Genomic DNA, 25669 nt, shown 5'->3' on the forward strand with positions numbered 1-25669 from the left:
CAACAAGATCATCCTGAATCTTGATTATGTCTTCTACTGTATTTGGTACTCCTCCCAGTTTAGTATCATCTACAAATTTAATGAACACCCCCTCTATTTCTTCATCAAAGTCACTTATAAAGATGTTGAACAACACAGGCCCCAAGTCAGATTCCTAAGGCACTCCGCTTTTCACTCCTCTCCAAGAAGATGAGGAACCATTTACAAGCACTCATTGGATGCAATCTGTCAACCAGTTACAAATCCACCTAACAGAAGTAGGATCCAAACCACATTTTACCAACTTGTCGACAAGAATATCATGTGGAACTTCACTAGAATCTGTACTGAAATCAAGATAAACTGTGTTCACAGCACTCCCCTGATCAGGCAAAGTAGTAACTCATTCAGAAAAGGAGGTTAATCTGACATGATTTGTTCCTGAGGAACCCATGCTGGTGTAACCTCTTTTTGTATAGGCGCTATGGAGCTAAATTGGGAACCAAACTTACAAGACAAATGTAAGTTAAGATATTCCTGTAAATCAAAACCTTTCAATAGTCAGACTAACACAACTATATTTTTTTAACTGAACATGTAGGTGCAACAAAGAACAGAAACTTGCAACCAATAATGTCTTTGAGTTAAGCCAAGTAACTGGTTGTCACTTGAAGCCTCTTCAGGGTGAGCAAAGTCCAACTTTCCGTTCCTCCAAGTGCCAGAGTCCCTTACTACAGTTCTCTTATGGAAACAAACTGGAATCCCAGGCTTCTGTCTTTATCTTAGGAATTACAGCCCCTATTCATGGTAATAAGAGCTCGTAAAATGTTATCAAGCTCCCCAGCAACCAGCCTTCTTGGCTGCTCAGCTCCAGACACTGACTCCACCCTAGTGGGCTAAACCAACTAGCTCATGGGGCTCGTAATAATCACAGAAGAAAAGAAGAACTAGGTGGAAGGTGAAAAAAAAATTCAAGTTTTGTAGATTCCAAAACTTGAATAAGTTTTTTCATCTTCTTCTGTTCTTCTGCATACTGGTGTGGCTATTGTTTCTCTTAATAATCATAGCCATCTGCTTTAAATGCCCAAGGACTGACTGTTTGATGATTTGTTCTAAAACCTTTCCAATTATGGACATCAAGCTGATGACTTGATAGTTACCTAGGCCTTCCTTTTCCCCTTCTTGAAGATGGCGACAACGTTTGCCTGCCTCCAGTCTTCTGACACCTCACTGTTCTCCAAGAATTCTCAGACATGATAGACAGAGTCTCCAAAATTATTGCAGCAAATTCCTTTCGTACACTGTGATGCAATTAATCTGACCCTGAGAATTTGATTTCATTTAAAGATACTAGGTGTTTCTGTACCACCCCTATGCCTCTCTATATATTTTCAGTGAGAGGGGTATTCAGACCTCAAGCATTAATAAAAAACACCTGATGGTTCTTCCCCCCCCTCTTTTTTTAAAGAATATGAAGCAGAACAGCCTCAACATCCTGACAGTATTAAACAGAAAGAGGAGCCCTTGCCTTTCATTCAGGTAAAAATAATCCACACAGGAAAACCTTTGACTCCTATTGTTAAATTTTGTAGGGCTGCCACCTCCTGGAGATTTTGGGGGAGGAGCCTGAAGGGTGGGGGTTGGGGAAGGGCGGGACCTCAGTAGGGTGTAATGCCATAGAGTCCACCCTTCAAAGCAGCCATTTTCTCCAAGGGTACTGATATCTGTGGCCTGGAGATCACTTGTAATTCCAGGAGATTTTCAGCCACCACTTGAAGGCTGGCACCCCTATGTTAAAGTGGTAGCAGGGCTTTTTTTCAGGGGGAATGCTGGGGAACGGAGTTCCGGCACCTCTTGAAAATACTCAGCAATAGTGCTTGAAAATAATATGATTTCAAAGAATCCAATATGTTTCTTCCTCATTTTCCTCTTGAGAGTTCTGCCACCTCTTTTCCCAGAAAAAAAACCCTGAGTGGTAGTATAAAATTTTCTGTTTGTATTCCTAAGTACATGTGAAGACAGTGCTAGTCATAAGGCAGTGATGTTTTGGAGCATATGTCAAATATTCCATATGTTGCAAATCTCCCAGAATGTCTTAAGGTGTCTGAGGACCACAACTAAATGTGATATAGGAGTCCCATGATTAGAACTCTGGCTTGGCCCTAAAAAGCAACCATGATGTGTGTGTGCGTGTATGCCTGCATGCACAACCTGGATTGGTATTAACAGTGTTGCGTACTACCGTTTTTCTCCCTAGCACTATTTCTTTAATTGGAAGCACACCACACACACACTAGCTGTTTTAAACGCCAGTAGACAATAAAGACAGGTACATATGCCAGTCTATATAACCTGCTAGGGCATAGAGCAGATGCTAGGGGGATTTCTTGTTATGGAAATGGCATGGGGTGGATGGGCCAAGAGTCAACTCTGCCTTTCCCAGTGCTGCTGTACCTCTGATCTATATCTGGCAACTGCTTTCCAATGCCAAATCCCACATGTGGAGTTCTCTTCCTTCCTTCTTAATATTAAAAAGTATACTGTCCCTGTTGACTTCATTTTTTATGAATTGTCATGTTGCTGAAAGATGCACAGCACTTACTTGTCGTATTCATGCATATTTCAGTCCCCCTGCTTGATAAAAAGGATGCAAAGGGACAGGCAGAGCAGGAGGATGATACCTAGCTGTTGTTTTTTAATGTGGGTGATTTTCACCTTTAGTCACAAATGCAAGAAGAGCTTGTAAATTCTTGTACAGTGAAATCAGAAATCCAGAAGAAAACACTCAGGCCATTTCATGCATCTGTTGCCTATGAAAGCTTCATGCTGCAAAAACAGAGTGTTCTGCACCGATTCAGTGATCTTTGATGGTCTTAGAAGTTTTCTGTAATGCACAAAGGCTCCTCTGCCATTCCACTATTTGTATCTTCAAGCCAGTTTATAAACAAGTTTCAGCAATGTTGTTTTCAGTCACAAAAAGCAGTAGACTTCTATTTATCAGTAATGGAAATTAGTAGGAAATTGCTCTATGTACATTGGAGGGCTGTTTATTTATTTATTTGTATATTTATTTATTGGTCATTGTTGTCTTCCCTGAGTGGCTTTTCAAAGTCCCAAATCATCCACTGAATAAAACAATAAGGTGGAAGGGAGATACTTATTTTAGTAATTCTGTTCTTGACTTTTGTAGAACGGTGAAGGTGATTTTAGGAAAATAATAAGAAATGGTTTCTTCAGTATTCCAGTTTTGTAGCCCTTAGAAATTTGCTAAGCAATTAACATTGCTAAGCAATTAACATTTTTTCTCTGACCCCTCCTCCCCAAATCTTGCCTGGGTTGTTGTTCCCTTAAACAGGCTCCTCTGATACCTTTAAGTGCTGATGAGGGTGAATCACCAACTGAGGAATGGGTTCCTTTGGGGCCCCCTTCTCCCATCATGATCCTGCCATCGCCTGAACTACCCAATCTGAAAACATGTAAGTAATATATAATGCCGTCTTTAATTAGCATATCACCTTAATAGAAATAGAAGAAATTATAATGTATTGTCTATATGTGCTGCAAATGTCATCAAAAACCTTGCTGAGTTACCAACTGTGCTTCATATTCAAACATCAGAACAGCACTGGTGCACTTTTATAGATCCCTTTCCCCTTGCAAGGTAGACTTAGCATATTTTACTCGCATTATAATAAGCAGGAATATCTAAATGTACAGTTTATTATTTTTTGCTTTTTCAATATCATGTTATTAATATCACATTTAATATTACTGCCTTTTTGAAGTAGTAGAGGGATATATGAACTCGTGTGGTGGGCTGGCTCACGACAGCTCAAACAAATAATTAATAATAATAATAATAATATTAGATTTATATACTACCCTTCAGGACAACAATGCCCACTCAGAGCAGTTCACAAAGCATGTTATTATTATCCCCATAACAATCACTCTGTGAGGTGGGTGGGGCTGACAAAGCTCCAAGAAGCTGTGACAGACTCAAGATCACCCAGCTGGCTTCAAGTGGAAGAGTGGGGAATCAAACCCAATTCTCCAGATTAGAGTCCTGCTGTTCTTAACTGCTACACCAAACTGGCTCTATAAGCCTATAGTCTGTATCTTTTTTTAACAAATAAGCTTAAATTTGGAGATTCTTAGCATAGGTATAAATCTATGAAGATGTTTAGCATAGATAATAAGTCTTAGAGCAAACAAATATGCTTTGTTCATTTGTTGCCCAGGTTCTCCAAGAGAATTTTTAGAACACTTTATATTTCCAGTGCTTCTCCCAGGGATGACGGAACTGTTGCATCAGGCTAAGAAGGAAAAATGTTTTGAGGTCAGTTGTAAGTTTTTAGCTGTTATTTCTGAAATGATGTTCAGACCAGCAAGAAAATGGATAAAAACCATTTCGTGTCTTGAGCTAGAGGTCTTCTTGTGCAGTCACTCAGTTGGTCTGAAACAATCTGTTCTGAAATGTACATTTTATGTACTTGGGAGCCATCCCTCAGGACTTATGGCACCCAGAACTCATCAGCCTGTATGGCTCCTCCCGTGGATTTTTTTCTGTGTGTTTACTAGGCGTACATGCTCTAATGCCCTTCTGTATGTTGGGAAAGAGCTGGTCTTATCTATCATGGGACCTACTATGACTGGGGAAGAGGGCTTCTCACTCCCTCCTAACACTTCGGTTCCTTTGGTAGCTGCCACCACCCAAACTGAAACAAGCTTGACCCTTCACTAGCCATTTAGGAAGCTGGTGAGCTTCTGTGCATGTGCAGAGTTCTAGTAAATGGCTGAGCATGAGGCTTGTGGGTGAAGCTTAGATGCAGTTTGACTGAACCAAGAAAGATCTTTATATAAAAGATAGAGAATACAATGGTATATATAAAGGATTAGTGCACAAGACTTAACAGCTAATACAAGAATGAAAACAAAACATAAAGTCTAAAATCTACTATTCCTTGAGACTTACCAAATAGTACCTGAAACAATCACTGCAAGGATAGGGGTGTGTTGCTTGTGGGGGGTGGGAATAGAGGCAAGCCCACCTCTACTGCCTACCTTTCTCCATCCCAATGAATCACAACACAGAAGACATCAGAACATTTAAGGAGGATTTCCGTCCCTCTTAGAGAGTTAAAACAGTCTCTCCCAAATTCCATGACCTAGCTGGCCCTTGTCACAGGCACACAAAACTATTTTTATGATGGCTAGAACAACATCCATTTATCCCTCACAGGAGACCTGTAGATATATGTCCTTAGCATGACAGAAACCTACTGTACCCTTAGTTACTAGGACTGGTGGATGCCCCATCTTCCTTTTCTTCAGTGCTCCTTACTTGCTCTTTCCAAGCCAGCTCTATTGTCTTCTCATCTCCTGCCATACTCTTCTCTGTTTCCCAAGCTCTCTGTCACTTCCTCCTGTTTCCAATCTGCTTTTATCACTGATTCTTTCCTGTAGACACTTCTGCCTCCTGAGATCCTACTTACACCCTCCCATGTGAATCCATTAAAGGAAGCAGGTGTAGCCACCCAACACCTGTCAATAGTGTTACGCTCATATTGAATAGAACCTTCAAAGGAAGGGATGCCCCTGAATAAAACACCAAGGAATGGACAGTGTTTTTAATATGTTTGTTTATTTAGAGAAAAATTTTAAAAATAAGACCATTGAAACACAGCCATTAAAAATAAAATAAGGCCATTAAAAACAAACTGAGCCATTTAAACAAACCAGGGCATAAAAACAACGTAACGTGACATGTACATGGAGTGTATAATATAGATAACACAGTCTTCAAGCCGAAGAAGACCATAATGCAGCTAAAAGAGATTTAAAAAACCCTTAGTCACAGGGCAAAAAGCAGTGTTTTTTCCTGGTGCCTAAAGGAAAATAAGGTAGGCAACACGTGAGCCAACACTGCAGGGATGGGGAGGACATTCCAAAAGTGAGGTACCAGCACTGAAAAGCCCTGTCTCAGGTCGCCATCCACCTCGCTTCTACTAGCAGGGGCACAGAGGTCCCTCAGAAGAGGGTCGTAACTGGTGGTCTGGACAATATTAGTAGAGGCAGGCAGATGGCCATCTCATCATGAATAGATTATGGGTTTCTCAGAGGCATCTGGTTGCCATTGTTGGAAATAGAGCCCTGGAGAGCTAGCACAAGATTGTAATAATAATATAATAATAACATTCAATTTATATACTGCCCTTCAGGACAGTTTAACACTCACTCAGAGCGGTTTACAAAGTATGCTATTATTATCCCAACAACAATCACCCTATGAGGTGGGTGGGGCTGAGAGAGCTCCAGAGAACTGTGACTAGCCCAAGGTCACCCAGCTGGCTTCAAGTGGAGGAGTGGAGAATCAAACCCAGTTCTCCAGATTAGAGTTCCACACTCTTAACCACTACACCAAACTGGCTCTCCAGTTGTCATTGGTGTGTTGGACTAGAACCATGAAGACTCCACTTTAAGCAAACTGGGGGCTTGGGCCAGTTGCTTTCTGTCAGTCTAATCTACTCCATAGGGTTGTTGTGAAGATCTAGTGGAGGGGTGACAGATTACTGCCCTGAGCCTGTAAGGAGAGTGGGATAAAAAAGTAATATTTTAGATAATAGAAATGCTGGATTAGATGGACCAGTTATCTTAAACAAGGTTGTTCTGATCTGCCAAACCTGGACTATGGATAGTGGGCACAGTGCTTCCAGTTCCTTCATGTTAGAGCTCTGAAAGGAAAATCTGAATTGTTTATCTGGCTTTGTCTGGATCTTGGCCAGTTAAGCATTTCAAGAAGGGCAAATGCAGCTGCAGTGTTTTTTTGAGCATATTTCATTAGAAAGTTGAAATTGTGGATCCCCCGTAGGTTTAATGATGGGTTTCTCAGACGCTAACCTAATTAAGTCTTCATTTCGACTGTATTTCTTTTTCTTTTTTCCTTTTGCTTCTTCTCTGGCTTATCATAGTTAAGATGTAGTTATTAAGAGTATGTTCATATCCCCCTCCTTCTCTTAAAAAAGAATCTTTCTAAGCAGTAATCATCAGAGTGTTTAGGGGCATTTTGTATTTGAAATGCATTTCAAAATGACACCTGCAGTTTAATGACTAGTACAGCAGCCTGACATTACTGCTATTTACATTTTGCAAAAATGATCTCCTGAAATATTGTTTTATCTAGAAACGCCGTTTATTTCTGTAGTTATACACCACCAGTCAACCCTGAATGGCTTGCAAATGGCTTACAACCCATAAAATTTGGCATAAAAGTAAAACATGTTAAGTATATGCATGTGCACCAAACCAAGGAGGCTGTTTGGCAGTCTCTTCTCAATTTGACATAGTCCAGATTACAGATGTTCTTTTCATAGGTGGGCAGAAACATTAGTAGGTCAAGGTCTAGTTAGCCGAAACACTGGGAGATCCAAACCACCACCTTCACCACCACCTCAGGTTTTGCTGAACAAAACACCCTCATTTTGGTCATCTGTTCTTTCATACGTGAGCACATGAGTGCCTTGTATTGAATCGGACCATTAGTCCATCACAGTCAGTATTGTCTACTCAGATTGGCTCTCCAGGAAGGGCTTCCAGGGGCCCAGACAGAGGTCTTTCCTGTCACCTACTACCTGATCCTTTTAACTGGAAGTGCCAGAGATTGGATCTGGGACTTCTTGCATGCAAAGCAGAGGCTCTGCCATTGAGCCACAGCCCCTACTCAAGAAGGCCAATTGGATGTGTAAGAATGTCTTATTAGAGACATCTTGAACCAGGCAGCTCTAGGTGAGCATCTTCCCTTAATGCACACACTGAACACACATGAGGGGTTGCCTTATATTGAATTAGATCATTGGTCCCTCAAGGCCCATGTTGTTTACTCAGAGTGGCTCTCCAGGATTTCCAGTAGAGGTCTTTCACATCATCTACTATCTGATCCTTTTAACTGGAGATGTTGGGGATTGAACTTTGGACCTCCTGTATGTCAACCAGAGGTTCTTCTATGGAGCCACAATTGTTCCTACTTTAGGGCTAATAACAGCATGGAAAGTGGGTTTTGATTGAAAAAACCAAATTAATGCCAACACCTAGAGGAAGAGTGTTTGCTTAAGATAGTGGTGCAGTAGAAAGGTTTTCAAAAACAACAAAACAGGACTTTTAGTTTCCTAGGTGGAGGAGGCCTATTCAGAGTAGATAGGTAATTTCTGTTGCCATTCCCTTTTAAACCCACAGTGTATTTGCATCTGAGCCCTCTTCACACCACCCAAGAATCACTTGCAGATGTGCCCTAAGATTGAAGGGCACCATTAAGCAGTCATTTTCCGAAGCGACCATGGAGGTCAGTGTTAACTGAATTATGGTACAGATGAGCCAATATCCTATAGTGACCAGCTTGAGAGCTCTGCAGGAAGTGTTGACCTGTAAGCAAGATGGAGAAAGACTTTTTTTTTGTCTCACTCCTTGGTGAAGGTAGAACTGGCAACAATCCATAAGAGTGTAAGTGAGACTTTTACAGGAAAACAGTAATTGTGTAAGACATCCTGCAGCCATCCTGGCATCAAAAAAGGGTGTGGGTGGGGAAAGGAAGCTGTCTTTCACTAAGTCAAGTGACTGGTCATCTAGAGCAATATTGTCTGCTCTGATGAGTAGCAGCTCTCCCAGTTCAAGGGCAGAGAGAGATGTTTCCCAACACCTTTTAGCCTGGCCCCTTTATAGGAGTTGCTGGGAATTGCTCCTGGGGCTTTATGTGTGCCAGGCATGCACCCTACCAGTGAGCCATGATCCCTCTTTCATTCCCCCCCACCATGACCTAAGGTGCAGTAAGCCCAAATATTATTAAATTCATTTTAAAAGTTTAATGAATGATTTTAAATCATTTGGTTGTCAAAATGAAATCCAACCCTCAAGTTATAGTTGACTTATGGCGACCCCTGGTGGGATTTTCATAGCAGGAGACTAACAGAAGTGGTTTGCCATTGCCTGCCTCTGCAACCCTGGTCTTCATTGGAGGTTTTCCTTCCAATTACTAACCAAGGCTGGCCTTGCTTAGCTTCTACGATTTGATGAGATCAGGCTCTCCTAGGCTGTCCAGGTCAGGGTATTTTAGCACTCTTTTAATCTCTCCCTCTTCACCTTCTTTTCTGTGGCATCATTGCGCCAGCTGGTGGGGTGAGGCATGACCTGAAAGTTGGACATAGCAGACCTTTTCCAGTCCTTGGCTACTTACTTGGGATCGGAGTTGGGCTATGTGTGAGCCACATGACTGAGCCCCTGCTGCAGCTTCTATGGTGTCTTCTGCTAAATATCCTGAGGGTTCAAGTATAGTTTGCAAAGGGAAAGAAACTAGAGGCTGTGGCTTTTTGTGACCTTTTTAAAAAATGAGCAATTCATCAAGCTATTAGCATAATTTTTGCACACTGTTGTCTTCAAGGGCATCGAACAAATGTGATGAAGAATGGGAAATTATTTGCATTGTGAAAAATAACTTGAAACACATCTGTTGTCTAACAATACATATTGTACAGAGATTTCCTGTGTACATCCGGGTTTGCTCAGCAAAAGACAGCTGTGCCAAAGGCGGGCTCACTATTTCCATACTAAGAAATCCTGGCAAAACCTAAAACAATATAAAGAGCTGTTTGATTCCTAGAGTGTAGTTTCCCCAGTTTTATTGGAATTGCACACAAGATAGTAGATAGAGCTCTGGACTTAGACTGAGGAGACCTGGGTTCTAGTTGCCACTTGTTTGTAAATCTCATGGGACATACAATGGCATGTTCTAGCTGGTATCTCTTCTCAGTGGTACTGTTCTTCCCCCTTCTCATTTATTGTTACCATCATTCAGGGAAGCATCTTCTAGAAAGATCCTAAAGAGGACACAGCCATGGCTAATACTGCTTATTCTAGTTCTGACTAGAATATTTGCAGGGTTAAAAGAGGTTTAAGTTGGAGAGGCGGAAACCAGTAGTTAAGTACTCCCTTCTGTCCTTTTAATCAATTGTCCCTTCCCAAAGTGCTTTTTATCTGAGAAAGGACGTTTGCAAAGGCTGCAGTATAACATGTAACTTTGTCCCTAAAACCTCAGTGCTACATTCAGGAAGTCCCACTGTATTCATTTGGACTTCTAACTGATCTAGGAAATGGCTGCATCCCTCTCTGATTAGAACAGCAAGCTTGACCCCTTTTCCTACAAGCAGCTACAGTGACCTCAAGCCATTGCTATTGAGTGTTTACTAATGACCATTGTACAGTGGAAGGTACCACTTGCTCTCTGTCAGCATAACCACCTTACAGGACTGTTGTGAAGGCAAAAGTGGGAGGAGCCTCATTTATACTGCCCTTTTTGGAGAGAGGTTAGGAGTAAAATTGTAATAAATAATTCAGTCTACTTAATTATTTATTATTACAGTCTAAATCAGGATCCTCAGCCTTTATGAGCCTTCAGGAATCTTTGGAAGTCTAACACAGGCATGGTGGGTGCAGCCAGAAAATGGCTGCCACAAGAGGTAGAGACAGCTACAAAATGGCTGCCACAGCTTACCTTCAGTTGCACAGTCCTTGTGCTGTGCTGGTAGCTGCTGCCAAAGCAATATTTTTAAAAATCTGTATAGCCAATCAAATTTCCAGTGTCCAATCAGAAGCCTTACTGGGCAAAAGCCCTACCCAGCCCTACCCACTTTTAAAAAACATTTGGCGGGTGCCAGGAAAGAGTGTAGTGGGCTCCATGGCACCCACAGGCACCACATAGGAGACCCCTGGTCTAAACAGAACTGTAAGCTATTGTCAGTCTGAAATAGTTTTTATCTTGCTGATATAAATCAACATAGTGATCCCTAGCAATTTGTCTCATATTTAATGTCATCTTCTGTCTTTTAGAGAAAAAGGACAAAATTTATTGCCCTTGATTTCCTGACTGAATGGTTGTACAAGTAAGTCAGTTACAGTTGTATACATTAAATATTCCCAGTAATGTATTTTTTGTTTATACAAATGGAGATTTGTGCTTTATATTAATTGTAAACAATATCTCTTTTTAATGTATGGTGAAATTATCAGCCACAATCCACAGAGGAAAGATGAACCATTTGTAGAATTCTTTGAGATCCCCTTTGTGAAGGATTGGCTAAAGGATCAGTAAGTATTGGACCAATAAGACAGACTGCCCCCTTCTTCCTTTCCACCAAATGTAGATAGAAATGCAGCAAAAATGTCCCCTTTTGATTTCCTTTTATTATTCATGTATAACAAAGCATCTCTGATATGCATGCTAATTTGGTAGCTACCTAGATTCAAGGCATTTTGTCCTAGATTAATTTGCACAGAAATTGGACTGAAGAGTGCTAAACATTTCATTATTCTGAAGAATAGAGGATTTTAAATTGCCTGCTGTTATTATGAATATCTTTATGCTAATGAGCAAACTGTGTTTATTAGTGTAACCGTTTGAAAACTTTCCTTTCAGGCGCTACATTGATAAGATATCATTCCTCCAGAGTGTTTTAAAACAGTAAACAGGATGTGCTTTTTTGCTGCTTTGCAATTACAGTAAAACAGTCAAGACCATCTACCTTAACATTTTTTCTCTGAATTTTTAAACGATCATCTTCCATGTGATGTATGGTAAATTTACAGCCCAATCCTAAGGTCTGGCTCGGTGCTGGCGCCTGCACGTCAAAATAAAAGTGGCGCCACTCTGCCACTCCCTATGGATTTTTGCAGGAGAGCCACGCCAGCACACGAGCTTGACAAGGAAATGCGCAGCTGCTGCCAAGAGCACCCACCTGCCATTCCCCTGACAACCCCACCAATACCAGCCAATGGCTGCACTGTTCCCCTGACAGATACACAAGGGGCGAGCAGCGATGCAGCCAATGGGCAGGCTGTGATCTCCGCTGCCCAGCGATACACACCCCTGTCAGGGAGCAAGCATCCCTTCTGGGGTGAGGGACACAGGTAACACTGAAGATGCAGACAAGGCACCCACCCTCTTGCCCATACAACCCCCATTTCCAACGAGGGCTAGGCTGGCAGCTGCAGTTCCACTCACTAACAACCCCCATCCTCGCTGCTGCAAGACACAGGTCCCCCCTCCGGGAAAAGTGGGAATAGAGAGGCTGTGAGAAGTTAAGAGGAACCCAGCACCCAGGATCAGCCCCCCCCCAAGGTCAAGGAGAGGCAACTATATAGAGGCAAGCAGGGGTGGGTGCCACAACAACTGACAGTGCTGCCCATTAGAGACCGTTGGGGTGACTGGAAGGACCATTGGATGGGATGGGAGCAACCAACGCCCATCAATTTGCAGCAGCTCCATTACACAGCACTGCATCGAAAAAGTGTTAGGGGAATGCGGGGTGTACCTTTCAAGCCATGCTTTGGTCCCAGGATAATGCCCCCCAGAATGGAATGATGGCCCGTGGGACCAGAGAACCTGCTCTAGGGGCCACCATCCCACTACCCAGTGCAAGTTTTCCAGAGTCCATCCTTGGCTTTGCGAAGAGCAAACAGGAGAGGTGTATGGCCTCACTGGGGAAGAGCCCCTGGCATCTCAGGATATCGCTCCATCTCCCCTCCCCCCCGGGCAACAATCTCACTCCCCACATGCAGAGGTTCTCTGCCTGGCTTATTAGACACCAGGAGAGCTGTTAGAGAATGGAAGTCCTCTGTGGCACCACCACCTGGGGCGGCACAAGGGTTTTTGGTGCTTGCGGCTGGCCGGCAGGGGACCCCCTCCCCCTGCGCGCACGCAAGTGCACACGCACCAGCCTGTGTGATGACGTCATGCATGCCGCCACCGGCCCGATCACTGCAGCGGGCGGCTCTGATGGTGCGCAGGCGGGCCTCCGAGCTCTCCCACTCTGTTGCCTGCGCCACTGCAGATGCCTGCCCGTGGTGGCTGCACCCAGCTGGGGGCGTGTGCTGGCGGCGGCGGCGCAGGGCAGGAGGGATAGGAGGCTGCAGCTCTGTGGCACGCGCTCCCGCCCCCGCGCCTCCTCTGGCGTTCCCTCTGGCACCCCACGCCTGAGGCCACTGCCAGCCTGGCCTTAATGGGCGCACCGGCCCTGACCACCACCACCCCCGCCAGACACACACAGGCCACACTCCAAGTACCACCCTGCTGCACTCCATGAACCTAAGAGGGGGAGGGAAGCTGGCTGGGGCCGGAGTGTCCAAGGTGCAACTGGACACCTGCTCTTTTGGCCTGCAGAGCCATGCAAAGGCACGGAGCCCCCTAGAGTCTCATTGGAGCAATCCCACCTGTCCCAGCCCAGAGTCAGAGACCATTCATTTCAAAGTGTGGAATGGCAACTCCTCAGGGAAGTGGAGGAGGTCCACTGACAATCAAAGGCAAGCAAACAGACCAGAGAGGGGTTGTTGTTCAGAACAAACTCTGAAAAGGAAAGAGAGTATCTGGACTAGCATATCCCCAATGTCGACCAGCCAGGACAGGAGCAAAACCAGCCTGTGCAACTGTCAGAGCCTTGGGATCCATCCCCTGTTCTGTGAGGTTGAGATGTGGGCTGTCAGGAGAACCACTCCCTGGGCAGGACTTGAATGGCAGTTGAGGAGGAGCATGGGGGGCTGGAACAGCCATGCTCCTTGGCTGTCCTGATGGGCTGCAATTGCCTGAAAGGGAAACAGACACATGTGTGGCAAGGGACCTGGTGCTGTGCAAGCCCAAGTCCAGTCTGCCACATTCTGGGAGGGTGTTCATGGGTGTGAGCGGCAGCAGCAGCTCCATCGTCACAGGTGCAGCCCTCAGGCAGATGATGCATGCCCCTCCGGCGAGAAAACACTCCTCATCTGCATCAAGATGGCCTGATCCTGTGAGGGAGACAGTCAAGGGAATGAGCACCCACCACCAACCGGGGGTTTATGAAAACCCAGTCACGCAGATCTGCAGCCGCACTTCCTCCTCTGCTCTGTGTGTGTGTGTGTGTGTGTGTGCGCGCGCGCGCGCGCCCGGCTGAGGGGATCTGAATAGAGCCCCTAAATGGGAATCTGGTGTCCCCCTGAATGGCTATGTCAAGGGCAGTTTCCTTTGTGACCAGAAGGAGCTCCCACCCCAGCAAGCCTCATCTGCAGAGACTGGTGTTTGGAAGGGTGCAGGTGAGGGAAGGGAGGTTGCTGGTATAAACAAGCGTGCCGGGAAGTCGCTGCCCAAGCTTCTTATCTTTCAGTGCTCCCTCGCTCCATCACGAGCTGGGGACTCAGGTGTCAGATGACCTGCAAGGAAACTTGGGTGGTAGTTGTTACTTGTACATTCCAGATTAGCTCTTCTTCTGTTGAGTGAATGCAAAGTTCTCCCTAATTCCTCAAAGTCTCCCAAGTGCACTCATGCCCTGCCACTGTGAGCTCCCTCTCCCACCTCGCGTTCTAAGTCCCCATGGCAGAAGGTGAAGTTTTGCATACTATGCTGTGAAAAATAAGAATATATTTCTCAGCTGGGCCCAGTTTTACACATAAAGCTGTTTTATACATGGGCTCATGCAGGTTGCCATCTTAATTGCCATCAGGTGGAAACAAGGCTGTCTGAGGTAGGAAGCAAAGAAGGGTACAGTTCAGGGGCCCTGGGAACTCAGAGAGGCCGTGGGGTCCAGTTAAGTCATGTGATTTGTTTAATTTTGATCATTGGGATTGGTCCCACCAACTAAAGAAGGTGGGAATGGTGATGAGAATGGATTGTACTATAGGGTTTATATTATGAAGCCTTAGAAACTTGTATACAAGGAAAGGGCTATGGCTCATTGGTAGAGCATTTGCTTTGCATGCAGAAGGTCCCAGTTTGAATCCCTGGCATCTCCAGTCAAAAGGATCGTGCTGTAGGTGATAGGAAAGATCTCGATTTAAGAACTAGCTGAGCCACTTGCCAATCAGAATAGATTACATTAACCTTGACAGAAAATTGTCTGACTCAAGGCAGTTCAGTTAAAATGTACAGACATATGATTGTTGAAGGTATCCTCTCTTAGGTGAAGGTTTCTTCTTTGAATGCCCCACGATTATGCAATAAATATGTTTCCCTTAAAAATAAGGCTCTTTGATGGACAAATATGGACATTGGTCTCATTATATGCACCAAACAATGGCCAAAAGAAATTTTATGAGTGATTCTTCGAGAAATTATTAAACTTTCAAGAAGGAGAGATTTTAATTTTCGGAGACATGAATGGTGTCTTGGATTCCAAAATTGATAGATCAACAAGGTCGGGACGAAACCTTCCAAAGTATGTATTCAACTGTATGTCAACCCTGGAAACAGAAGATGCTTGGAGATGGCTACATAAAAAGAAAAGAGACTATACATTCCTCTCAGACAGGCAACAAACGTATTCCAGAAAAGATATGTGTTGGATGTCCAAGAGCCTTCTGATAAAGATAGAACAAAGTTCATCCAAGGATCATAGCAGACCATAATCCAATAGAAATAGTATGTCAAACAGGAAATAAAAAAGAAAGAAGATGAAGACTGGACAAAACTCTATTGCTACAGGAGGATGTATTGCAAAAATGCAGGGAAGAATTGACAATATTTTAGAATAAATATTACAAAGGATGTTGATCCAATAACAATTTGGGAAGCCAGCAAAGCCTATGTAAGAGAAACACTGATGGCAATAGTGTCCAAAAAGAAAAAAGTTAAGTTTGAAGTAAAAGACAATTTAACCCCAAAATCGAAAAAATTGGAACAAGACCACAAAGGAACAAGGGAAAAAGAAAACGAGAAGAAATTAAGTTGCTAAAGAATCAATTAGACTTATTGGAGGCAGAAGAAATTCAGAAAAAAACTTAAATATCTAAAGCAAAGGCACTTAGAAGCCGCAAATAAACCTGGAAGATACTTGGTGTATTGTCTGAGAAAAGAGAGAGAGAAAAGAAGGATACTAGGAATCAGGGAAGGCAATCAAGTAATCCATAGAGCAAGAAATGAAAGATCAAATCAGAGCTTTTTTCTCCAACCTCTATAAAGAAGAATCAACAATAGAAGAAGAGATGGAGAAATATTTACAAGCAACACCAATTAAAGAATTCACCACTGAGCACAGAAAAATCCTAAATCAAGCAATAACAATACAAGAGATAATTCTGCAATCAAAAAGCTAAAGGCTGCAAAAGCCCTAAGTCCGGATGGATTCCCTGCCATTTATTACAAATCCTTCTAGGATATATTGGCTATACCTTTGCAAAAAGTGATGAATGAGATACAAAGCAAGAATATTTTACCATGGACCTGGCAAGAAGCTAATATAACTTTAATACATAAAGAGGGAAACGATCCATTAATACCACAATCATATAGACCTATCTCTTTATTGAATGTGGATTACAAGATATTTACAACAATAATGGCTGAAAGATTAAGAAAATGCATTTCAGAGGTAATTCATGAAGATCAAACAAGCTTCTTCCCAAAGAGATATATGAAAGATAACATTAGATATCTCTTCAGTGCAATCGAATATTCAAGAAGAAAAAGTGAAAAAACTGCATTTATGTTTCTGGATGCTGAAAAAGCATTTGATAATGTTTCTTGGAAGTTTCTTATCAAAACATTGCAAAGAATGTATTGTGAGAATGAGTTTCTGAATTGGATCCAAAGTATTTACACCAGTCAGCAAGCTGCATTTTTAGTGAATGGTTTGTTTATGAAGAAAATTTAAGTAACAAAAGGAGCACATCAGAGATGCCCAATATCACCACTATTGTTTATTATTGTGCTAGAAATTTTGGCAGTGAGAATCAGACAAGACAGTAGAATTGCTGGAATAAAGGAGGGGAAAGAGATATACAAGATGAAAAGCTATGCACATGGTGTCATATCAGGGACGAATTCACACACTTCTCTGATTTATGTAATGGAATAAATATCAAGATTTGGACAGTATTCTGGATACAAATTGAATAAGAAGAAAACAAAGATAATGTTACTTTTGATAACGACAGAGGAACGGGAAAAGATTGGAAAGATAACAGACTGTGCCATTACTACAAAGCTGGTAAAGTATTTAGGGGAAAATGTATCATGATGAAATGAGAATCTCTATAAAAATAATTACCAAAAAGTTTGGATAAATATTATTGAAGATTTGCAGAGCCAGGAAAAATTAAATATTTCATGGCTAGGAAGAATCTCAGCTGTCAAAATGAAGATTTTACCTGAATTGAACTTTTTATTTCAAATTATTCCAATTTATATAGAACAAATTCTCAACAAGTGGCAGAAAGTAATAAATGACTTTATATGGAAAGGAAAGAAACCAAGGATAAGTTTTAAAGTACTACAGAACAATAGAAACCGAGGAGGACTGGCAGTACCAAATAACAAGCTATATCATCAAGCAGCAGCGTTAGTTTAGATAACAGATTGGATTATAAATCCAAGTAGCAGACATATCAAATTGAAGACAATAGATGCTAAAGAAGGCATCCATAATTATTTATGGATCAAGAAATCATGTAAATCTATTCACAAACAGGATGGGACCCATATTATAAGGGATGAATTGCTTAAAATATGGCTTCAATGCAGAAACAGATTAAGTCCACTAATCTCCCCATTGGTGTCGCCAGTTAATGTTCACTATGACGCAGTCACGAGAAATAGAATTGATCAGCTCAGCTATGAATCAATGATGGATAAAAAAGGAAATGTAAAAACCTGGCAAGAAATACAAGCTCAAGGCAAAAAATGTATCATCAAACAGTATCAAGACTAAAGGAATAAACTCTTAAAGAAGGTGGTAGGTTGAGAGAAAAAACGCAATATAAACTATTAATATCTGGAGATTGGAAGCAGTTCTTGGGGAAGATTTACAAAATCTTATTGCAATATCACACAGAAATGGAGCAAGTTAAAACTTGTATGATATAATGGATGGAAAACTTGGGAGAAATTATCCCAATGAACATATGGGAAAATTTATGGACTAAGGACATAAAATTTACAGATTGTCAGTTACTGAGAAAGAAATGGTATAAAATGTTCTTTAGATGGTATACTACTCCCAAAGACATTGTGAGAATTAGTAAGGGTTACAGTGGACACTGTTGGAAATGTCAAAGCATGGATGCAACATTTTATCATATGTGGTGGACCTGTAAGAAAATGCGAAAATATTGGATAAAGATACATGAAGAGATGCAGAAGATTCTCAGATGTGAATCAAATCCGAAAAATATGGTCTTTTAAATATCCTACCAATTAATGTTAGAAAAAAACAGGGAGATCTTTGATCTTACATGGTGACAGCAGCAAGAGTATTATTTGCAGCAAAATAGAAAACAGATATCTGTCCTGATGTGTTAGAGAGATAAGATTCATGAATATGCATCAATGGCTAAACTGACTACCTATCTACAAAATAAACTGATAGCCGAATTTTGGGGGAAATGGAAGGATCTCTTTGACTACTTAGGTAGAAATTAATTTTAATTAAGGCAACTTAATATAAAGACGAGAATTAAAAGAAAAAGCTGATATTGTAGTTTGTATATGTGAACTTAACCAAGGAGAGGGAAGGAGAATTAGTATGCAACTATGTTTAGATATAGCAAATTTTGAATGCATTCCTTTATTAGTTCAATGTAAGTTTAAGTGTAGTGCTTGTACAAGTCTCAAAACAATTCTATATGTACTGTTTATATAAGATTTTATAACTCTCAACTCAGTTTCCAATCTAGTATTTGTATAATCTTTTATCATGCACTTTCTATTTTCACATATTTTCTTTTTTAAATAATTTTTTTAAAGAGTCTGATCATTTAAAATATATTTTTAATTTGAGTGTGATTATTGCTTACCTTCACAAGCATGCTTCCAATAATAAAGGTGAATGCTTTGTATACTTGATCCTGTCAAAGTTTACTCAGAAAAAGCTTTTGTTGTCAACAAAGACATGTAGCCTGTTTCTTTAAACATTTGCCTAACTTAGAAAACAGCCTTTTCCTCAGAACAAAGCAAAACTAACAAAAGTGTTGCCATGTAGATATTCTGAAACTTTGATCTCTTAAACAAAGGTGATGTTTTATCATTTTTGTATGATTTGTTTAATTTCAGCCCAGCTACATTAAAGCAAAAGGCTTGAAAAAGTCATTAACATTTTATAGAAGAGCTGGTGACAATTCTATTACCTTATCTCCATTATTCATATAAATGAAGATAGGCATCTATTTAACAGTTAATATAACAGAAGAGAAGGGAAGCCACTCTTGGGGAAAGCAATGGCTCACTATTTAATGAGTATTTAATTTGATCTTTCAAGGCACATAAAACGATGAGCCATTACTTTCCCTAGGAGTGACTTCACTTCCCTCTCAGTTTTTTAACTGTTAAATAGATGCCTATATTCATTGAAACTAATGATCTGAACTAGGAATAGCCTCTACTCCAAATTGCCATTAGAATTGCTTGGCTCTGATGTAGCCCAGTCTTTTCCATTCCTAGCTCACTCCATCCTCAGGTAAGCTGGATTGAAGCACTGTCTATGCTGATTGCCATATGTAGGTAGGAAACCGCTTTCTTGCAATTCATTTATCCCTGCAGTTAAATCCAGCCTGCCAGGGTTTTCTTTGGATCAGGGCCACTTACACCAGGCCAGTAGCAGTTTTACAAAGTGGCAGTGTCAGCCACAATATCTGGGCTGAGAAAAGACCATTTTTGCCCCACCCAGCCAACCTACTCAGAGCCACTGCAAAGGAAGAGACAATAGCTGCAGTTCTTTGCTTAGCTCTGTGCCCAAGGGAGGAGAAAGTCCCTCCCCATCTGTGTTTCTCATTGTCTGTCAACTAGTCCTGGAGCAGATTTTGGTGACTGGAGCTTTGGCGGGGAGGGGGCGGTGGGGTGAAGGAGGTAATATAAGGTCCAGTAGTCATATTTGAAGGAACTTTTGGTGGGAAGGGAAAGCTAATGTTAACGGTTTAATTGCTTAATTTAATTACTTAATTTAATGTGACCTGCTTGAAAGATCTGTGTGAGTACGAAGATGGCGTACCTTTTTTAAAAAAAACAAAATTAACCAATATATTTTCAACACGGACCTAATTTGTAGGCTGCAGCCAGAAAAGAGTTAAATGTGTGCTCTGCAAGGATAAATGTAACACAGTGAGAACACTTTGTGGAAATATCAGGCGGGTAGGAGGATGTAACTGGAGTAGCGTTGCATGATATGAAGATATGTTAACAGCCTTTTTCAGATTCACCTGCAGCTTTGCTGAAGAGGAACAAGAGGAAATAGCATGAATTTTTGCTTTGGTGCATGTTTCCTGTACCATCTGCCCACAGCCAGCTGGCACATGAGCTTTTTGGACTAGGGTTACAAGAGTCTTCCAGTTCCCTTTGCAAAACCACTAGCAGTGTGAAGTATATTGAAAATCTCTATTTGGTAGCTGTTCTTTCCCCACCCCCTGAATTCTCTAGCATGTACTCCCTGCTTGTATATGTATATATTTTCCTGGATCTGATATTGCTCCTTCGATAACAAATTGTCAGCCCTCCCCTGTGCACCCTTTTATTTTTTTGCAGGCAAATACATATGTTGATGTGTTCAGCACACTTTCCCCACCCCCTCTTTTCATATTCAAATTTACCAGCCGGCTAGTCTCAGCTGCATTTATAGTTGACACTACTGTCACTTCTCAGCTGGCCAATTGGGCTAATTTTGCACGGGTGACTGGCTTTTTTCTTTGCTTACAATGTGCAATGTTTCTACAGGCATAGAAGTATTTCAGAACTCTGCCTGTATCCCAGTTGTGCCATAAGCATTCATTTTAAACTCCCATCTAGGACTGCTTTTTCTTACTAGGTCCCAATGACAGGGTGACAGGTTTGAAAATTTGACAGAAGCTTTCTTTTGGGGACCCTTTTAAAAAAACAAACAAGAATTCTATAAAAAAGCAGGTTCATCCATTTTTGTTTCAAATACTTCGTAATTAGTGTGATTTGCTGCTTTCAAATATTTGTGTCCTGCCTACCAAACCACAGGCACGCCATGTAACTATTTTATTTATTTATTTTTATTTACTTATTTATACTCTGCCTTTCTCTCAAATGGGGGCCTAAAACAGCATATATTGTTCTCCTCTCCTCCGTTTTATCCTCTCAAAACCCCTGTTAAATTGGTTAGGGAGAGAGGGTGTGAGTGGCTCAAGGTCACCCAGCAAGCTTCCACAGTGGAGTAGAGATTTGATCCTAGTCTGACACTCTAACTACTACACCATACTAGCCCTCAGCGATATTGAAAATTACAATATAAATAGCAAAGTAACTAAAATAAATTCATAAAAGCAAAACAGCCGTCCCCCAACGTAGTCCACGGACTCATTTCCAGGATCCCTTCCCCAAAAGATTACCTCACACAAACATTTGTTTCTTTATTTCAAAATGTATGCCCTGCTACCTTGCACTCAAGATCGCTTGCATAATCATAAGAACAATCTAGTGAGCTGGAAAAAGTATGGAAGAGGGCAACCAAGAAGGTTAAGGAGTTGGAGCACCTAGGCTACAAAAAACAGTGCTAAGGGGGGATGTGCTAGAGGTTTTTAAAATTATGCATGGGGTGGATACAGGGAGTTTTTTCTCCATCTCCCATAATACTAGATCTTGGGGGCACCCAGTGACCTTTTTGGGAAATAGGTTCAGGGCAGACAAAAGGAAATACATCTTTACTCAACAAGAATTTAAATTGGAATTCAGTGCCAGTAGTATAGGCCACAATTTTTTTTAATTATTTAAGAAATAAAAAAGAACAATTGATAGTGCATAGAACCTTATACAAAAAGCTATTAAATAAATTTAACAGAATATGTATGCTGTGAAATACATTGAATCATAATAATAATACATTGCAGTACCTACAGAGTATAAGTAAAATATATGAACTATTTTTCTTTCACACCCCTTCCTCAATTCCAAGCAGATAGTCCACAGCAATACAGATTATACTTCCACCTATTGTTGAGGATCCTGCATAAATGAAACTTTAAAGATTTATATGCTATTTATCCACATTAAATTCTATCAGAAATTATTAAATATTAAATACATTGATTGACTTATAGAGCAATAGGACATTTTATGCAAGTATTTCACTTCAAAACAAAGCGAAAAGAAAAACTAGAAAAACAATTACTCTAGGCAAGTATAATCAAATATATAACTACTGAATTTTTAAAAAAAATTTCCCTTCTGTCAGCAATGAGTAAATTCATTTTATTTAGTTATTTATGTACAGTTAGTAAACTAGTTTAATCTTCAGTAAAAGAATTAGCTATTATTTATTTAATCCATTAGCACACAAAGTAATAAGAAATTACTAAGAAACATAGTAGTTCACAAAAAAAAATGATATTCCAACAGGGAAAAGAAAAAAAATCTTTAAAACTTTACATTTATCTAAAGGGAAGATTATCCATATTTAATTCCAACATTTGTTCATTCTAGAAAGCTTTTAATATCATAAGTTGCTATTTTAATATTGTTTTAATTATATATGTGAGGCAACTGATGACAATTTTGCACACAATAATAATAAAAAATTAGAAAAAATGGTATTTCATAAAGAAAAACATAATATTTCAGAAGGAAAAGAAAAATAAATTTAAAAAGGAGGGGAAATTGACAGTTACTTTAAGAAGATATGTAAAGATATGTAAATAGACTGGCAACTAAGAATTTCCCATTCCATCAAAAATAAGTTGGATCTTAGTAAATTACCCAAGAGTGATCTTTGGATATATATTCTATCTGAAGGGGGAATTCCAGATATTTTGGTTCCAACAGTTACTCATTTTAGGAAGGTATTAGCCTCATAAATTGCTATTTTAATTAATTTGTTTACCTCTTAACCTGATTTTTATTATTTATTATAAATACCAAATCTTCTAAAACTTTACTTTGTAACATAATTTGCTGTAGGCGACAAATATTGATAGCTTTAAAAGGGGGTTAGACAGATTCATGGAGGAGAGACCCATCAGTGGCTACTAGCCATGGTGACTGAAGGGAGCCTCTGCCTTAGGGTTATCAGGTCCCCTTACCCTCCTGGCAGAGGGGGGACCTGGCATTTACCTGGAATGTCTTCCAGAAGTGCACGTTTGGTGGCAGGCATGCTCCTGTGCTTCCCAGGGGGCAATTAAGGAAGTGACATCATTGTACCCAGTGGGAGCACGCCTACTGTGTGCGGGCCCAGAACGTTTTTTGCCTCCTGGGCCTGTTCTCCAGGACTTCCCCCCCTGCTGGCCAGTTGAGAGACGGCGGGGGGGGGAAGGCTGGGAACTGGGGATCCTCCAGTCTGTCCGGGGACCTAGCAGCCTCACTCCATCTACAAAGGCAGCAAACTTCTGAATACCTGTCCTGAGCCTTTGCCTCTATAACCTGTTTGTTTGGTTGGCTCCTGTGTGAATCAATATACTGGATTAGATGGATGAGTGATCAGATCCAGTGGGCTGTACTCACAGTTCTTATGCAGTAATAGCTTAATAGTATAAAAAAACTCATACATTGAAACAGTAAAAGGAAAACAACCTCAAGGAAACGAATGACTCAAAAGCATGGATTTTGCTGCCCACAAATAAAATCAGGACCAATCCACCTGGCAAAGTCTTGTAAAAGAGGACTGCTTGGCAGAATGTGCAAAAAGCTGCTCATGATTTTACCCTCCTGCATTTCCTGTGGTAGCCCATCTCCAAAGGACTACCGCAGAGACCTTATTGAGTATGTTCAAACATGTTGAGTAAAGGACACAGCTAAGAGAAACTTGCATGCAAGTTCATATAGGCAGTCCTTCAAGATTGAAGTATTTCCAGAATGCATCACATGGACCAGTTCTAGTAACGTAAAAAAATTAATTTTATTAAAACCATAGACATTAATTATGAACACTCATTTCCATCCATCATGCTGCTTGTTCAGATTTGTATAGTCCATACTGCTTTATATTGATTTGATTTTTCCCTCTTTAATGACCTCACCCTCCCCCCAAAATTTGGGTGCTGCCACTTGTGCGTAAAACAATCCTTCTGCTGTCTGCCTTGTTGAGTCCTAGTTTCCTGCGGCTGTTTGCTGATATTTAGAAAATCCGAAGCTTTCTGAATCCAGACATACTCAGATGAGGAGTTCTGGATTTTTCCGTCGTTGTGTAACACCATGCTTTGGAGCTTCTCAGCTGAACCCTAACTGGTCCTATCAAGAGGCAAGGTGAGGGGGTGGCTTCTTTGTTAGCAATCAGACTTGCCCTCGCAATATTAAGAAGGCTTATGAATATGGCTACGCCATAAGCCTCTTCATTAAATGTGTTTCAAACACAATTACTGCCCAAGCAGACAGATATACGGAAGCCAGATCCCGGCCGGGAAACAGAACCTTGCTAGCATGTGAGATGACAGGCAAAGCCAGCTCTCAGCCTCCACACCCTGGAGTTGTGCATAGATCTTAGGCAAAGGGTCCTCCCAGAGTTCCTGAATTAATCACTGCAACACACCCTACCAATCTTCCCTGATCCATTCTCCTCAGACAACTCAGTGCTCTGATAGACTTACCCACCCATACTTTGTGGGTCGTCATTCATCGCTGATAACTTTAGTTCTGCCCAGGAAGACTTATCAGACCTTCCCAGTTCATTGTCTCGCTCTGAAAACAGTTCGTCAGTTCTTTGCCAAAGACAGCTTCCCAAGCCTTTGTTCTTCCCTGGGAATAATCATTTAGACATTATTTTGGGGCAGAAGATGCAATCTTGCCCCCAGGTACATTCCACAGTATTTCTGAACTACCCCTCTGCCATAGTCATGTGCATGCTCTCGAATCCAGCATCTATCCTCGAACCTCTGTTCGAGCTCTTCTGCCTTGACACGCTGGTCACTCAGTGCTCTCTCATCCTCTTTTGGATGGTAACTATCACCCAATTCCTCAAACTCTATCCAATTTTCACCAATGCTTTCTAGTTAACTCTGAGTGTGTGTTGTGTGTGTTTGCCTGCAGTTGATTTTTGTTATTTTCAGTTTTTAAAAACCTGTTTGATACATCTGTCTGGTCATTGAAAGAGTTCTCTAGCCGGGACAATCTTCGTACACAGGTGGTGATCCTGAAGCTACCCCCTCTCACTGCCTCTCTTTGCATGCTAATTCCCACAACTCAAAAGGAGACCTCCCCATTGGGTAACATCTTGAGATGGCTCACAGGGTAGAACCACCACCACCCCACCGCAGCCAGCATGCCATGCTTGCCTCTGCCTACCCTGTCAGAGCAGCTAACATTTCTACTCTCATTGTACCTCCACACCTCTTGAAACAAAGCAGGGTAAGCCTCAGATACCCAGTAGGGAGTTCAGGAAGCCTTTTTGGGCATGTGCAGCTGACCAGTAAGGAACTAGAAGTGAAGGAGCATTCGCTCCTCAGGCTGTTGAGCAAGGGTAGGTGGTGAGTGGCAGCCAGGGGGACAGCAGTAGGCCCTGTTGAGCTGCTACTGAGCAGAACCCTTATATGGTACATCCTAAAGAAACAACTGCTACAGTTGGGTCCTCAACAACTACCACGTTCATAGGGAAAGGCAGCAACAACATTCTTTCTTGCTCCTCTCTCTCCTTTCTCACATAAAAGCATAAATACAGCCTGCTGGATCAGACCACTGGTCCATCTCATCCACCATCCCATTTCACACAGGACCAAACAAACAGGGCATAGAGGGTGAGGCCCTCCCATT

General features: G+C 41.4%; 1 protein-coding gene across 1 annotated transcript in view; it reads left to right on the forward strand.

The window, feature by feature from the left end:
- IQCK (IQ motif containing K) overlaps positions 1-25669 on the forward strand; it is a 63513-nt gene that overhangs the window by 5376 nt on the left and 32468 nt on the right. The window contains exons 2-6 of the mRNA XM_054994593.1: positions 1448-1518; positions 3335-3455; positions 4221-4318; positions 10855-10907; positions 11035-11112. Coding sequence (XP_054850568.1) covers positions 1448-1518; positions 3335-3455; positions 4221-4318; positions 10855-10907; positions 11035-11112 — 421 coding nt within the window. The remainder of the gene's footprint in view (positions 1-1447; positions 1519-3334; positions 3456-4220; positions 4319-10854; positions 10908-11034; positions 11113-25669) is intronic.

Source organism: Eublepharis macularius, chromosome 12 (assembly GCF_028583425.1).
Source record: "Eublepharis macularius isolate TG4126 chromosome 12, MPM_Emac_v1.0, whole genome shotgun sequence".
Classification (NCBI taxonomy): domain Eukaryota; kingdom Metazoa; phylum Chordata; class Lepidosauria; order Squamata; family Eublepharidae; genus Eublepharis; species Eublepharis macularius.